The sequence below is a fragment of the Dermacentor variabilis genome, chromosome 2, assembly GCF_050947875.1.
Source record: "Dermacentor variabilis isolate Ectoservices chromosome 2, ASM5094787v1, whole genome shotgun sequence".
Taxonomy (NCBI): Eukaryota; Metazoa; Arthropoda; class Arachnida; order Ixodida; family Ixodidae; genus Dermacentor; species Dermacentor variabilis.
In genome coordinates, this window is record NC_134569.1 from 24637830 (window position 1) to 24651561 (window position 13732).

General features: G+C 47.6%; 1 protein-coding gene across 4 annotated transcripts in view; it reads left to right on the forward strand.

Moving 5' to 3' along the window:
* The window catches only part of alpha-Catr (alpha-catenin related), a 202686-nt gene that overhangs the window by 93225 nt on the left and 95729 nt on the right, over positions 1 to 13732 (forward strand). For 2 of the 4 annotated variants that reach the window (XM_075679952.1, XM_075679951.1), the window contains exon 1: positions 2977 to 3456. The exons of 1 other annotated variant lie outside the window; for it this stretch is intronic. In XM_075679952.1, the coding sequence (XP_075536067.1) occupies positions 3343 to 3456 (114 nt within the window). In that variant the 5' untranslated portion in view covers positions 2977 to 3342. Of the gene's footprint in view, positions 1 to 2976; positions 3457 to 13732 lie in introns of those variants that run through there. One more of the 4 variants, XM_075679953.1, reaches the window with a different exon arrangement.

Genomic DNA, 13732 nt, shown 5'->3' on the forward strand with positions numbered 1-13732 from the left:
TTCTAGAAGCCTTTTTTTAAATTTTTAGTCGCTTTCGACTTCCGCTTCAGTACCCGTATGACATTGTGCTCGCTACGCGTGCCAAACCGTCCCAGGAGAGAGTCGTTCTGTCAGAAGAGACGTTGCGTGTACACGTCACGGAACGCGGAGAACCGAGGTGCCGGCGCTTAAGTTGACCGGTACATAAAGGTCCGTAATGACGGAACAACGCGCCACCGGCGCTGTCCCATCGTGTGCGTGCGAGCGCACGCTTTCCGTGCGCGTGGCGTGAGCTGGATTGGCGGCGTGCGAAATACGTTGGGCGAATACGGACCGCACTCACGGCATCGGCGTACGGCTGGACTTGCTACGCGGGACGCGGTCCGCCGTGTGCGCGCATCGCGCCAAGCCAGCAGAGTGCCTCGAGCGAACTGGTAGGGACGAAGTTTTGACGGGGCGTGTTTGGTCGTGTGATCGATAGGCTGCTCTTTGAGTGCTCCGTCAAGGACGCGCCCGAGGACGCTTATGGGCACCGTGGGGGGAATGAGAACGAAGTGTGCGCTGTTGCGTGTATCTTTTTTTATCTCTTTCCTTTTTTTTTTTTTCGCGGAAGCAGGAAAGAATCAGCCAGGGGACCACACCGGTGGTTTGAAACGTAGGAAGAAAGAGAGAGAGACAAACGGGGGGGGGGACCATATTTTTAAAGTAGATAACTATACCGATCTACAAGATTCCCGCACTAAGGCTATTCAAGGCAGGCCGGAACAGCCCCGGTTTACGAAGAAAGTACTACCGATGATGACCACACCCACCAATCCTCGCCCATGGCGCAGCGGACGTGCCGGATTCGAGCGAATCTTTTTGCCGCTCCGCCAGGCGCAGTGAGCCACTATTACTGCTTGAGCGCGAAGCTTGGAATATAGTGACCGAGAATAGTTTGGAACTGTAGAGAAAACGAATTTGATGCAAGCTTTGCACATTTGGACGATGTCTTAAGAAATGAGCATCTAAAAGGTGTATATTTGTGACAGTGGGGACTCTGTCGTGAAGGTCTTGTTTAAAGTTTATGCAGTGGGCAGTCATGAGCGTGTATGTTAGCGGCACGTCGAGTATGGACGTGTCGGCTGTAGTGCAGCCTGGAGGAAGGAACTCGAATGTCGTTCCGTTTGCGCATAACTGGCCAAGCGCAGTGGCGAATTTATTGACATTTTTTTTTTCTCTCGTGATGAGCTCATTGACGGCAAGTAGCAGGTCCCTCCCTGTTATTATTTTTTTTTATTGCAAGGGAGTGCGCGCGCGCCTTTGTACTCGTATTTTTTCTTCATTTATTGTGGCTTGGTACCCGTTTAACTGGGGTGAATATATCAGTTTAGATTAGCGTCTGAGCAGCAACTGTGCGCGAATGATAACTGAGATTCATGCGAGCTCCTGAGTTACCCACCGCATAGACATCTTGTGGGCAATGCGGGTTAGCGAAATTGTTGCTTTTGCAATGGTATTTCCACTGCTGTCAGAAAGCGAAACATTTCATTCAGGGTGACTACATGTTAGAATTGCAGACAAGTGCGGTTCGACTGTGTCCTTGAAAGCTATAGCGTCTCCGTGTACAGTATGACATCGTTAAAGAGGGTCGTTCTCGCGTGTTGCGAGACATTTGTTTGTCGTTGAGATAGTCCGTCTAGAAAAATGATGAAAGGATGTTGGGAGACATGATCATGATGTTGCTGTCAATTCTCCGCCGTGACGACAGCATTTTAGCGGAGGCGAAGCGCAGAAACGCTCATGTTCTCAGATTTAGACGTGCGTTAGTGATCTCCAGGTGGCTCCTAGGGTAGTGATCCTCATTTGAAAGCCCCTGCCCTGCAGGGCTTGTCATAACCGATATCTTTCTTTGGGACGTCAAAATCAGTCAATCAGTCGAACGATGAATCAGACAATAATTATATCACTGAAAATCTCAAGAAATGGTACTGAAATGTGCTATATGCGCCACCTCATTTCTTTCTGTTGGTCAGTTCGTCTACTGCTTTTGTTCTTTAGAGACGTCTGGAGAGCACTTTCTGGTATAGTTGCTATTCACAGCTTTTTTCCGCTAGTCTTGTCAAACAAAATTATGGATAACAAAATTGTACCGATTGTGTGCTCTTTGCCTTTTTGTCGTGTCCATATATATATATATATATATATATAATATGGCCTGTTCGCCAGCCAGCCCATAAAGACCATCTTCCTGTGCTATTCGTAAAGGCGTGCGACATATTCAGTGGCGGCGCTGCTTTGGTCACTTTCCATGTTTTATGTAGATACTGAAGATGAACTCGATAGGAGAAACGTTAGCGAGCAGGTCCCCGTACACCGCCATTCTCGCGCGCGTCGATCTCCAGGGCCCACTGTTAATCTGGTCGTCGACAGCCTTTCGCCACCGCGCCTGTTTGGGCGCCGAGCGAGAAAGTGGGAACAATTGAAGCTCGGCGTTGATCGAAACTCCCGTGTCGCTGCTCGGAATCGCGTCGCTTCTTCGTGGACCTCGTCCCTGCCGGCGTAACGAAGTCGCTTGCGGCTCTCTTTTCTGCCTTCCTGCGGTTTCTCACCAGGTGGGCGTGCTCCTGACAGGTGCGCTATTTTTCGTTGGGAACACGGCACTACTTCGGAGGCCGCGCCGCATCTCGCAACTCGCCGGTATCCCGCTTGGTCCTCCTTTCACCCTCGTTATAAATGAGAGGGTACCGAACCCCCGTCGCGTACCGCCACCTGTACGACCGCGGCCGCACCTTCTCCATCGACGCGAAACCCGGCCCCGCTCCCGTGCTTCCCGCCGCGCTTGCGCAGTGGAGCGCAGTCATCCCCACAGTCTCCCCCGACTCCCGACCCACGCGACGCGTACCGGCGTATACCCGTAACTCGGTTTGCATTCTTCGCGCCACCTGAACGCGCACGGCCATTCTGTTGCACCGTGGCGCCGAGCTGTGCGTCGGCAGCAGTGTTTCCACAGACTCGACGAAGCTATTGCCGCCACGTGACCGGCGGTCGCCATATTTGGAGCAGTGCCCGGGGCTGTCGGCACCCTCGCGTCCAGTGGGGATCCTCCCGCTGCTCCTTTTCGTTCCTCTCTCCCGCCGTGTTCCTTGCGCTGGCGGTCCGACTACTCCGGCGCGAACGACGCTCTTCGGCGAAGCGGGCGGCCGCGAGGCCTGTACCACGGCTGCCTTGGGTGCCGAAGGGCAGCAGCAGGGCCTGGCCAACAGCGTCCCTGGGCGGAGGCAGGGGGGCGCGACTACGGGTCTGCGGCGCGACCATGCGCGGCCACCGGGGCTCCGGCGTCGGATCCGTCGTTCCGAGTCCGCGCTGGTCAGCGGCGTCGCCATGACTCAACGCTGCCTGCGCTCGCCCAGCGTCAACTTCGCCGACTGTGAATCGCCGCTGCCCGGAGTAACGTTCGAGCAGCCACCAGGCCGGAGGCGCTACACGCCGCGACGAGTGAGTACGCGACTGGGACGCGCGCCCCCTCGTCCCGGTCGTGGACCCCGTGGGGTCGCCCACCTCGCTAGAAGCCCCCTCTCGGGGGCCGTCGCTGCGTTGTGCGTCGCTGTGTGCCCCGCGATCACTGCCTGCGGCGGCGCTCCCCTAACCCACTGTCGCGGCGCACGCAAGACCTAGTCGAGCGCGCGACCTTGCCCCCGATACCGAGCGCCGGTGGACGCCACAGGACACCCGCCTGCTGTTGTTAACTGTGGCGCTGCCTCGTGCGTGTCGCGCCGCTTCCGCTGGCCTCGCGTGTCCGCGTTGCTCGAGGCCCTCCTTTTCTCACTCGGATATTTGGTGTGCGGCTTACTTTTACGTCGTTATCGTTGAAACAGGACAGAAAATAAAAATACCTTGGAAACATTGCCTCGACGTCAGCGTTTAATGCTGTTTAGGAGCTGAGGCAGGAGTGTGCTTGAGAAAACGCGTTCCGACAAGCAGGCTGCTGTAAAATAATTTAATTTGCAAGGAAAGAAATTACCGACAGGCTACAGATCATTATCGTGAATGAGTTTTAGACAATTCTATAATAATTAAGGTAATGAAGTGGAAATGAAGCTCTCATTTGTTTTGACAGAATATATACATCGCAAGGGGAGATTAAATCTTGGAGTGGGATGCGATGAGCTGTGTATTATTGCAGCTATGTGGAACTCAGCGTAAGGAAATTACAAACGTTGTCAAAAAATAAACGCGAGCTACAACAGTTCTACGCGACTGGGATAGAGCCCACACATAATATGTAAGTGCTCTTTATTTATTTATTTATTTATTTATTTATTTATTTATTTATTTACAGTACCCTTAAAGACCCCACAGGGGTAGTACATAAAGGGGGGGGGGGGGGCATTATCGCACACTCACAGATAATACAAAAAACAAGAAATAAAGGCGCAGGTTCATAAATATACAGCTGCACAACATGCGTCATAGTTTTTGATAGACGCAACGTCTTTCGGCAGTTCATTCCAAACTTTAATAGCTAAAGGCAAAACAATTTGAACAAGTTAGTCCTGCAATGGGGTAGGTATACTTGGGTAGGTATACTTTGTGCGTTGGGAGATGTATGAAGCAGGGTGAATATGTTCTAGTCGGAAAGTACAAGTGCTGCGGTAGAGTTTGAAGAACTAATGACGTAAAAAAATGAGTCTTCGTTGCTGCAGTGTTTGAAGATTCAAGGTGTTTCGAAGGTGGTGTAATACTGTCATGTGTGTAGTTGCTTGTTATAATACGAATCGCACGTTTCTGTAATGAATCCAGTGACTGCGTTAAGTAAGTCTGATGCGGATTCCAAATAATATAGGCATATTCCAGCTGCGGTCTGACTAGAGTGCTGTACACCACAATCTTCGTGTCAGGCGTAGCCATGTGGAGTGTTTTACGTATTAGTCCTATGTTGTCCTATGTGTTAGTCCTATGCTTGTGATGTATTCTATGTACTGTTTCCATGTTAAGTTAGTTGACATGATGATGCCGAGGTATCTAAACTGATTTACCGGCTCAATGGCAGCATTGCTGATGTTATAAGAAAAGATGATTTCAAGCGACGTGTAGTGAATGTCATTGCCTTGGTTTTATTAACATTAATCTGGTTTAGCCACATGTCACACCACGATGATAATGTAGTCAAATCAGCCTGCAGAAGAAGAAAATCGCTAGGTTCATTAATCCTACGATACATGACACAGTCATCTGCATAAACACTAATTTGCGACGAGATATTATTGGGGAGATCGTTAATGTACAAAAGAAATAATAGTGAGCATAAGACGTACCCCTGAGGAACTCCAGATTTAGCAGCAGTAGGTGAAGAAACAATGTTATCAAGTAAGACAGCCTGCGATCTATCGGTTAAAAAATATGAATCCAACTTATAATGCTCTCATTAAGATTAAAAGTTTGAAGTTTTACATGTAGGCGGTGATGAGGAACCCTGTCGACGGCTTTAGAAAAATTTATGGACACAGCATCAATCTGACCTAGTGAATGAATAACCGAGTGAATATCTGTGACGAGGTCGAAAAGCTGCGTTTCACAGGATTTCGATCGCTGAAAGCCATGCTGGTTCCGAAAAAAGAGAGTGTTATTTCATAAGTGTTGCATGATGTTACTGTACAGAATGTTCTCAAGGATTTTACATGGTATTGGCGTTAATTATATCGGTCTGGAGTTACCACAGTCGTCGTGATTGCCCGATTTGTAGATGAGAATGACGTGCGCGAGTTTCCAGTCATCTGGCAGGGTACTGTCATCTATAGATTGCTGAAAAAGCATACACAGAAAAGCGGATCAGTGTGCAGCAGTAATTTTTAGTAAGAGCGTATACCGTCAGGACCAGGACTTGATTTATTAGGAAGACGGTGTCATCATCATCCTCATCCTCATCATCATCATCATCATCATCATCAGCCTGGCTAAGCCCACTGCAGGGCCAAGGCCTCTCCCATACTTCTCCAACTACCCCGGTCATGTACTAATTGTGGCCATGTTGTCCCTGCAAACTTCTTAATCTAATCCGCCCACCTAACTTTCTGCCGCCCTCTGCTACGCTTCCCTTCCCTTGGAATCCATTCCGTAACTCTCAATGACCATCGGTTATCTTCCCTCCTCATTATGTGCCCTGCCCATGCCCTCCCCCCCCCCCCAATTTCTTTTTCTTAATTTCAACTAAGATATCATTAACTCGCGTTTGTTGCCTTACCCAATCTGCTCTTTTCTTATCCCTTAACGTTACAGCTATCATTCTTCTTTCCATAGCTCGTTGCGTCGTCCTCAATTTAAGTAGAACCCTTTTCGTAAGCCTCCAGGTTTCCGCCCCGTACGTGAGTACTGGTAATACACAGCTGTTATAAACTTTTCTCTTGAGGGATATAGGCAACCTGCTGTTCATGATCTGAGAATGCCTACCAAACTCACCCCAGCCCATTCTTATTCTTCTGATTATTTCAGTCTCATGATCCGGATCCGCAGTCACTACCTCTCCTAAGTAGATGTATTCCCTTACCGCTTCCAATGCCTCACTACCTATCGTAAACTGCTGTTATCTTCCGAGACTGTTAAACATTACTTTCGTTTTCTGTTGATTAATTTTTAGACCCACCCTTCGGCTTTGCCTCACCAGGTCAGTGAGCATGCATTGCAGTTGGTCCCCTGAGTTACTAAGCAAGGCAATATCATCAGCGAATCGCAAGTTACTAAGGTATTCTCCATTAACATTTATCCCCAATTCTTCCCAATCCAGGTCTTTGAATACCTCCTGTAAACACGCAGTGAACAGCATTGGAGAGATCGTATCTCCCTGCCTGACGCCTTTCTTTATTGGGATACTTTCTTTATGGAGGACTACGGTGGCTGTGGAGCCGCTATAGATATCTTTCAGTATCTTTACATACGGCTCGTCTACACCCTGATTCCGCAATGCCTCCATGACTGCTGAGGTTTCGACTGAATCAAACGCTTTCTCGTAATCAATGAAAGCTATATGTAAGGGTTGGTTATATTCCGCACATTTTTCTATCACCTGATTGATAGTGTGAATATGGTCTATTGTTGAGTAGCCTTTACGGAATCCTGCCTGGTCCTTTGGTTGAGAGAAGTCTAAGGTGTTCCTGATTCTATTTGCAATTACCTTAGTAAATATTTTGTAGGCAACGGACAGTAAGCTGATCGGTCTATAATTTTTCAACTCTTTGGCGTCCCCTTTCTTATGGATTAGGATTATGTTAGCGTTTTTCCAAGATTCCGGTACACTCGAAGTCATGAGGCACTGCGTATACAGGGTGGCCAGTTTCTCTAGAACAACCTGCCCACCATCCTTCAACAAATCTGCTGTTACCTTATCTTCCCCAACTGTCTTACCCCTTTGCATAGCTCCCAAGGCTTTCTTTACTTCTTCCGGCGTTACCTGTGGGATTTCGATTTCCTCTAGACTATTCTCTCTTCCATTATCGTCGTGGGTGCCACTGATACTGTATAAATCTCTATAGAACTTCTCAGCCACTTGAACTATCTCATCCATATTAGTAACGATATTGCCGGCTTTGTCTCTTAACGCATACATCTGATTCCTGCCAATTCCCAGTTTCTTCTTCACTGCTTTTAGGCTTCCTCCATTCCTGAGAGCATGTTCAATTCTATCCATATTATACTTCCTTATGTCAGCTGTCTTACGCTTGTTGATTAACTTCGAAAGTTCTGCCAGTTCTATTCTAGCTGTAGGGTTAGAGGCTTTCATACATTGGCGTTTCCTGATCAGCTCTTTCGTCTCCTGCGATAGCTTACTGGTATCCTGTATAACGGAGTTACCACCGACTTCTATTGCACACTCCTTAATGATGCCCACAAGATTGTCGTTCATTGCTTCAACGCTAAGGTCCTCTTCCTGAGTTAAAGCCGAATACCTGTTCTGTAGCTTGATCTGGAATTCCTCTATTTTCCCTCTTACCGCTAACTCATTGATCGGCTTTTTATGTAGCAGTTTCTTCCGTTCCCTACTCAGGTCTAGGCTAATTCGAGTTCTTACCATCCTATGGTCACTGCAGCGCACCTTGCTGAGCACGTCCACATCTTTTATGATGCCAGGGTTAGCGCAGAGTATGAAGTCTATTTCATTTCTAGTCTCGCCGTTCGGGCTGGTCCACGTCCACTTTCGGCTATCCCACTTGCGGAAGAAGGTATTCATTATCCGCATATTATTCTGTTCCGCAAACTCTACTAATAACTCTCCCCTGATATTCCTAGTGTCTATGCCATATTCCCCCACTGCTTTGTCTCCAGCCTGCTTCTTGCCTACCCTGGCATTGAAGTCGCCCATCAGTATAGTGTATTTTGTTTTGACTTTACCCATCGCCGTTTCCACGTCTTCGTAGAAGCTTTCGACTTCCTGGTCATCATGACTGGATGTAGGGGCGTAGACCTGTACAACCTTCATTTTGTACCTCTTATTAAGTTTCACAACAAGACCTGCCACCCTTTCGTTAATGCGATAGAATTCCTGTATGTTACCAGCTATATTCCTATTGATCAGGAATCCGGCTCCTAGTTCTCGTCTCTCTGCTAAGCCCCGGTAGCACAGGACGTGCCCGCTTTTTAGCACTGTATACGCTTCTTTTGGCTTCCTAACTTCACTGAGCCTTATTATATCCCATTTACTGGCCTCTAGTTCCTCCAATAGCACTGCTAGACTCGCCTCACTAAATAACGTTCTAGCGTTAAACGTTGCCAGGTTCATATTCCAATGGCGGCCTGCAAGAAGATGGTGTATGGCTTTTTAAAACTCCCTCCGGAGTCACAACCACATCCGGCATACTAAAACACTGAGAATGAGGCAAGATACATGATGGGGGCATGTTCCTTTCACTAGTAAACACGCTGGCAAATGGCTTATTGAGTTGGTTAGCGGTCTTGACGGGGGATAGCTGCTGGCCTGCGTCCTGTAACTTAATCGGACGTTGGGCAAGACACCTGTGACAAATAATTCTTATTAGATAGAATATAAATGCGCGTGAATTTCATGCGTTACAGATATTATGTTGGTAGCCTATTGTATACTTTGACACGCTATTCTAATTCGTGTTAAAGCTATCGCAGACAGTGTTGTAATCACAGATTGCCGTGTAAGCTGCCATTAAAATTCGCTTGCGAAGTGAGTGCTCCTCGGCACACGCAGTTCCTTTTAAACGTGTGTCCAAGTGTTAGGTGGAGAACTCTTGCGACGTTCTGCCGAACGTGGATATAGCTAAGTTTGCCAGTTGACGCTATGGTTCCTGCAGCAGTACAACAATGCCTTTGCTCCAGCAAGCTGGTTTGTTTACGTTGTGAATGTACTGTGTCAAATTTTACTCACAAGCGACCATTGGCACAGAAAAGAAAGTGACACAGTCGAAGCCAAAACAGACTAAACTTTTTGTCTCTTTTAAAGGGTTTATGATATGGTTGTTTACCTATAGAGAGAGAAAGAAGCTGCGCTTTTAGAGCAGACTTTAAACAGAAATCTCAAATGAAATCTCTGACTTTGGACCCCTCTCACCGACAGTGACCAACCATGTTTTGCATGTGATGTCTGTGACGTCACGAGTCGCGGGGCCATCTGGTACAAAACCGTGTACACACCGTGCCGAGAAGGTGCATCGTCAGCAAGGACGCTGCCTATGCATTGTGCCAGCAATCACTTTCACTTGTGTGTTAAAAACAGCACAAGTCAGCGAACGCTTGGATAAACGATGTCTAACTGATCGCCGGTAGCCGTGGTGCACGTGTGCGAACGAAGTAACGTCAGAACAACGCGCAACGCTAGTGATGAGGCCACACATTAGTGTTACTATGATGCTGTACGGTACAAATGCGATATCAAACATTTATACGTAAAATATGTGCCGTACGGACTGCACCCAATATTTGCCAGCTTGCGATGAGATGCGTTCGTACAACCGCTCAATGCACAGTTCAGATCCGAAAATTTGTTATCGTGGCCCCTTGGAGCACATGTAAAAGAAGCACAAAACACAGCTGCCGTCACATATTATCAGAATAAACGGAATAAATACGAAACTTGAAATGAAAAAGAAGGAAGACCACCATTACTTATACTGGTGGCTTAAATATCGTTGCCTGTAGATAACTTGCTTTCCCGTTGGAATCAGGGGTGAACCTCGACCGAGTAAAGTAAGTACAGAAAAAAAAATCAGTAACGTTTCACTTCATGAACGCGGGTTACACGCAAGCGTATGGGTGCTGTTCCGAAGTTGCTAAGCTATGCCGTCTTGCTTGAAACACCCGCAGCGTCGCCAGACGCCTAGCACTATCATCGGGAGTCTCCTTGGCACGCCTATCCCGCGCCTTTTGCCGGTCTTGTTCAGCTCGTGCCTACCGCTTGCGTTGTTGCTCCGTCCTTCTCGCTCGGCTCTCGATCGACATACGAACCCCGTACATCCATAGTGCACACAGAGCCCGTACCAACTGCGAGAGGAGGTGAACCCAGAGGGCATCTGCCTACACTCATCCTCCGTGACGCTCCGTCTCTTCCCTCCCTCCCCCCCTCTCCGCCGTAGCTTCCGTAGCTTCCCCGGCACGCCTTCTTCCTCCGGCGCTCGCTTCCCTTTACCAGCTTAGCGGTTCCTACTTAATCTCGCCGATTTCACAGACGGGACATGTGCGTTTGTGCGTAAAACGAAAGAGATCCTGAACCAAAGAAATATAAAATTCCAATGTTTCATAAGGGTGCTGGTATTTGTCTATGAAGCCAAGGGAAGCATGCGGGATGTTGAAATATCTTCCTTCGAGAAATATTTTGTTCTAAATAATGATTGGGCTCCTATTACGAATATGAACAGAAACGTAAAACCACCTTTCATTACAAGATTACAATGCAAAACTAATTCAGATAGCACGTAACATGCTATGTGGTGTGTCTTCGATACAGCCCGCCCCGACATGCACATTGCAGCGATGGCCGCAAAAGAAGTAATTTGCATAAAACATGATAGTTGACAACTCCTATGAAGTACAAGCTGCAGTGTGACTGTAAATGCGCGCCATGTTATACTTAACGACGTCACTCTGGTTAATTACAGTCCGAATGGGCCTATACGACCCAGAAATGAATTCATTTTATACTAATTATAAGTTTTAGTGAAAGCTTAATCGGACATAGCACACAGAAACCTAGAGCTTGAGCGCGCGCTAGACGGATTCTTTTCTCGCCTGTGTTCTGTACGATTCGTGCGAGTTCTTTCTGAAATTTAACCATCTAAGTTATTAATTGTTTCTTTATTTTATTATGTTTTATTATTATTTAATCTTTTTGGGTCGCACGCAGGTAAGGCACGAAGCGCAATGAGCCTTACAAATCAGGGCTTACATAAGAGGCGTATGCGAGGCTTGTGCAGCTTTTAACTGTTACAGAAGTATTGATTATTTATGCCTACAACGGTTGAAGAAAACTATAAAGCGCGTCTAAAGTATTCATACAAATTGGCTTCAGGCTAGAAAAAAAGAAATAAAGAAGAGAAAAGCAAACAATGGAAATGTTGTTGACCGTTCGAAAACTCCCTTTTCTTTTTTTCACGCTGATTCATTGTTGTCGTACGAGGTGACAACCAGCGTTAACCATGGTAGCATGAAAACGAAAGCACTAGTCAAGCATTCTCCGCCATGAAAAACGACCGGTCACGTACAAATATGTGAACAAGTACCAATAAGATACGCTGCATAGTATTATATTTCGCTAGGTTGGCAGACACAAAAATCGTCTGTAGTCTCGTTTCGTTCACGTTGCGCTGTTTTTGTCGCGTTTGTCCCCTCGCTGATGCAGCGATGACGAATTGAGCGAGAGCAGGTGTACGGGTCCGGTAGGGAAAGGAAGCGAAACAAATAAAACAGAGGCACGCCCACTTCTACGAGTGCAACGTATTGTTTTGCAGTCTTGTTATTACGAGCGAATCCTTTCGTCTCTGTCGGCCCTTGAGGCGAAGCCTTTGAGGAAGCGCCTCTTTCCCTCTAGCGTCCCTTCAACGAGGAAGCCTGTAAAGCGTGCTTTGCCTGTCAAACTTGGAAGTCTTGCAGAGCGGCCAGCCTCGCGGAATGGCTTTCGCGGAACGGCTTGGAAGCCGTGCTTTCGTCGTCTCGCGAACGATGAGGGGATTCTAGAGCCCTGAGCTGGTTTTATTGTCTTCTATGTTGTCTTCTTTTTTCATATATATAATTCAGTGATTGCAGTTTCCATTCGGCATTTTATTTTTCTGAATTTGTGTCCATGTTCACGAATTGTCGTACAAGCTCTACGCGCCATGCTTGTTATTGTGCGTTTCGCTGACGCCTGCTTTATTGTGAACGAAACGCCTTTGTTTCGTCGAAGATCAGAGACGCCTCCGTCAGTGACGTGCACAGACTTGTGGCAAATCCTGCGCTGCTTTCGTGTCGTGTCGGCGCTGCTGCGTGCGCAGTTTATTAGTATCAGTGCGAGACACTTGTGGCCATTGTGTGCGCTGTTATGATTGGGGGTTCAATCCCATCGCTCGTGATCCGTTGTCAAGATTGCAGTCGGGCATGAACTAGAAGGTAGCTGGCCCACGCCGTTGTCCAACTTATCCACGCTGAGGACGTTGATGAAGGGAAGGACTGCTTCTCATCGAGAACGAAGAATATGGGTTTACTTACAGTATTTATATCAGTCTAACATGACTGTTTGAAAAAGTACATCAGTCTAACATGACTGCTTGAGAGAGAGTGTCCGTCGGCGTTCCCGCGGCAGCTCCCCCGCCCGTAGGAGATCAGGTCCGCTTTGTCGTGTTGCGCACAAAGCCTACTTCGTCGAACTCCTTCAGTCACAACGCATCCTAGCTGAACCGACGGAGAGTGGAGGATGCGCGTATTGATATCTACACAAAGTCGACTTCACCACGCCGTGGCTAGAGGTTGGCGGCGATGCTCCCGAGATGTTGCTTCCACAGTCGCAACTGGTTGGCAAAACTTGCACTGCAGCTGGCCGTTCTTAACAGCGCCCAGTCATGGTGTAATTGTAAATGCGGATAGGTGGCCATGTTGTTGCATTTCGGTGAGCGTGCGATGGCCAGCTTGTGAAACCGTCACTGGCTGGTCGCGCATTTGAAGGATTGAACACGGCATGCAGGTTTGGCGGTACGGACACCGTGAACTACCTGAACCGTGCCTGAAAAATCAACCACGCCGGGTTGTGGAAGCATGAGGCGCTCTCCGCCAGTTGGGTGCTGAATTCGCAGAGTTGTTCACCTGTGAGGACGTTTTGCGTTGGACCAGAAGTTTTGTACTAACCATTTTCTATAGCCATTGGTAAGATAAAGCTGTCTACAAGGCCGGTAGTGTGCAACGATTTAAGAATCATCCCCTTGAACTGGTGCCTGCATAGACAGTGAAATTAAGTCTACATTTCATTACATTTTGTTATTATTATAGTAGCGTTGTTGTTGTCAATAACCAGTTTTTGATGTTTGAGCTTGTTTTCCCGGCGTGCCGCGAATACAAGTGAAAGAACAGCAACGCATCTGTGTAGAAGTATGTTGCTGAACTGTCGTTGTGCTGTTTCACCGTCTTTCATACTGTAACTCTGTTATTCCCACTGGCACTATAAGATTATTTAATGTCAGAATATAGCCGTCTAAAATATCTTGTGGTGATAAATCTGTGTGGTGTTCATATGTTCATGTGTTCGATGCGATCATTGGGTACGGGGGTCATGGGTCACATGGGCCTTTTC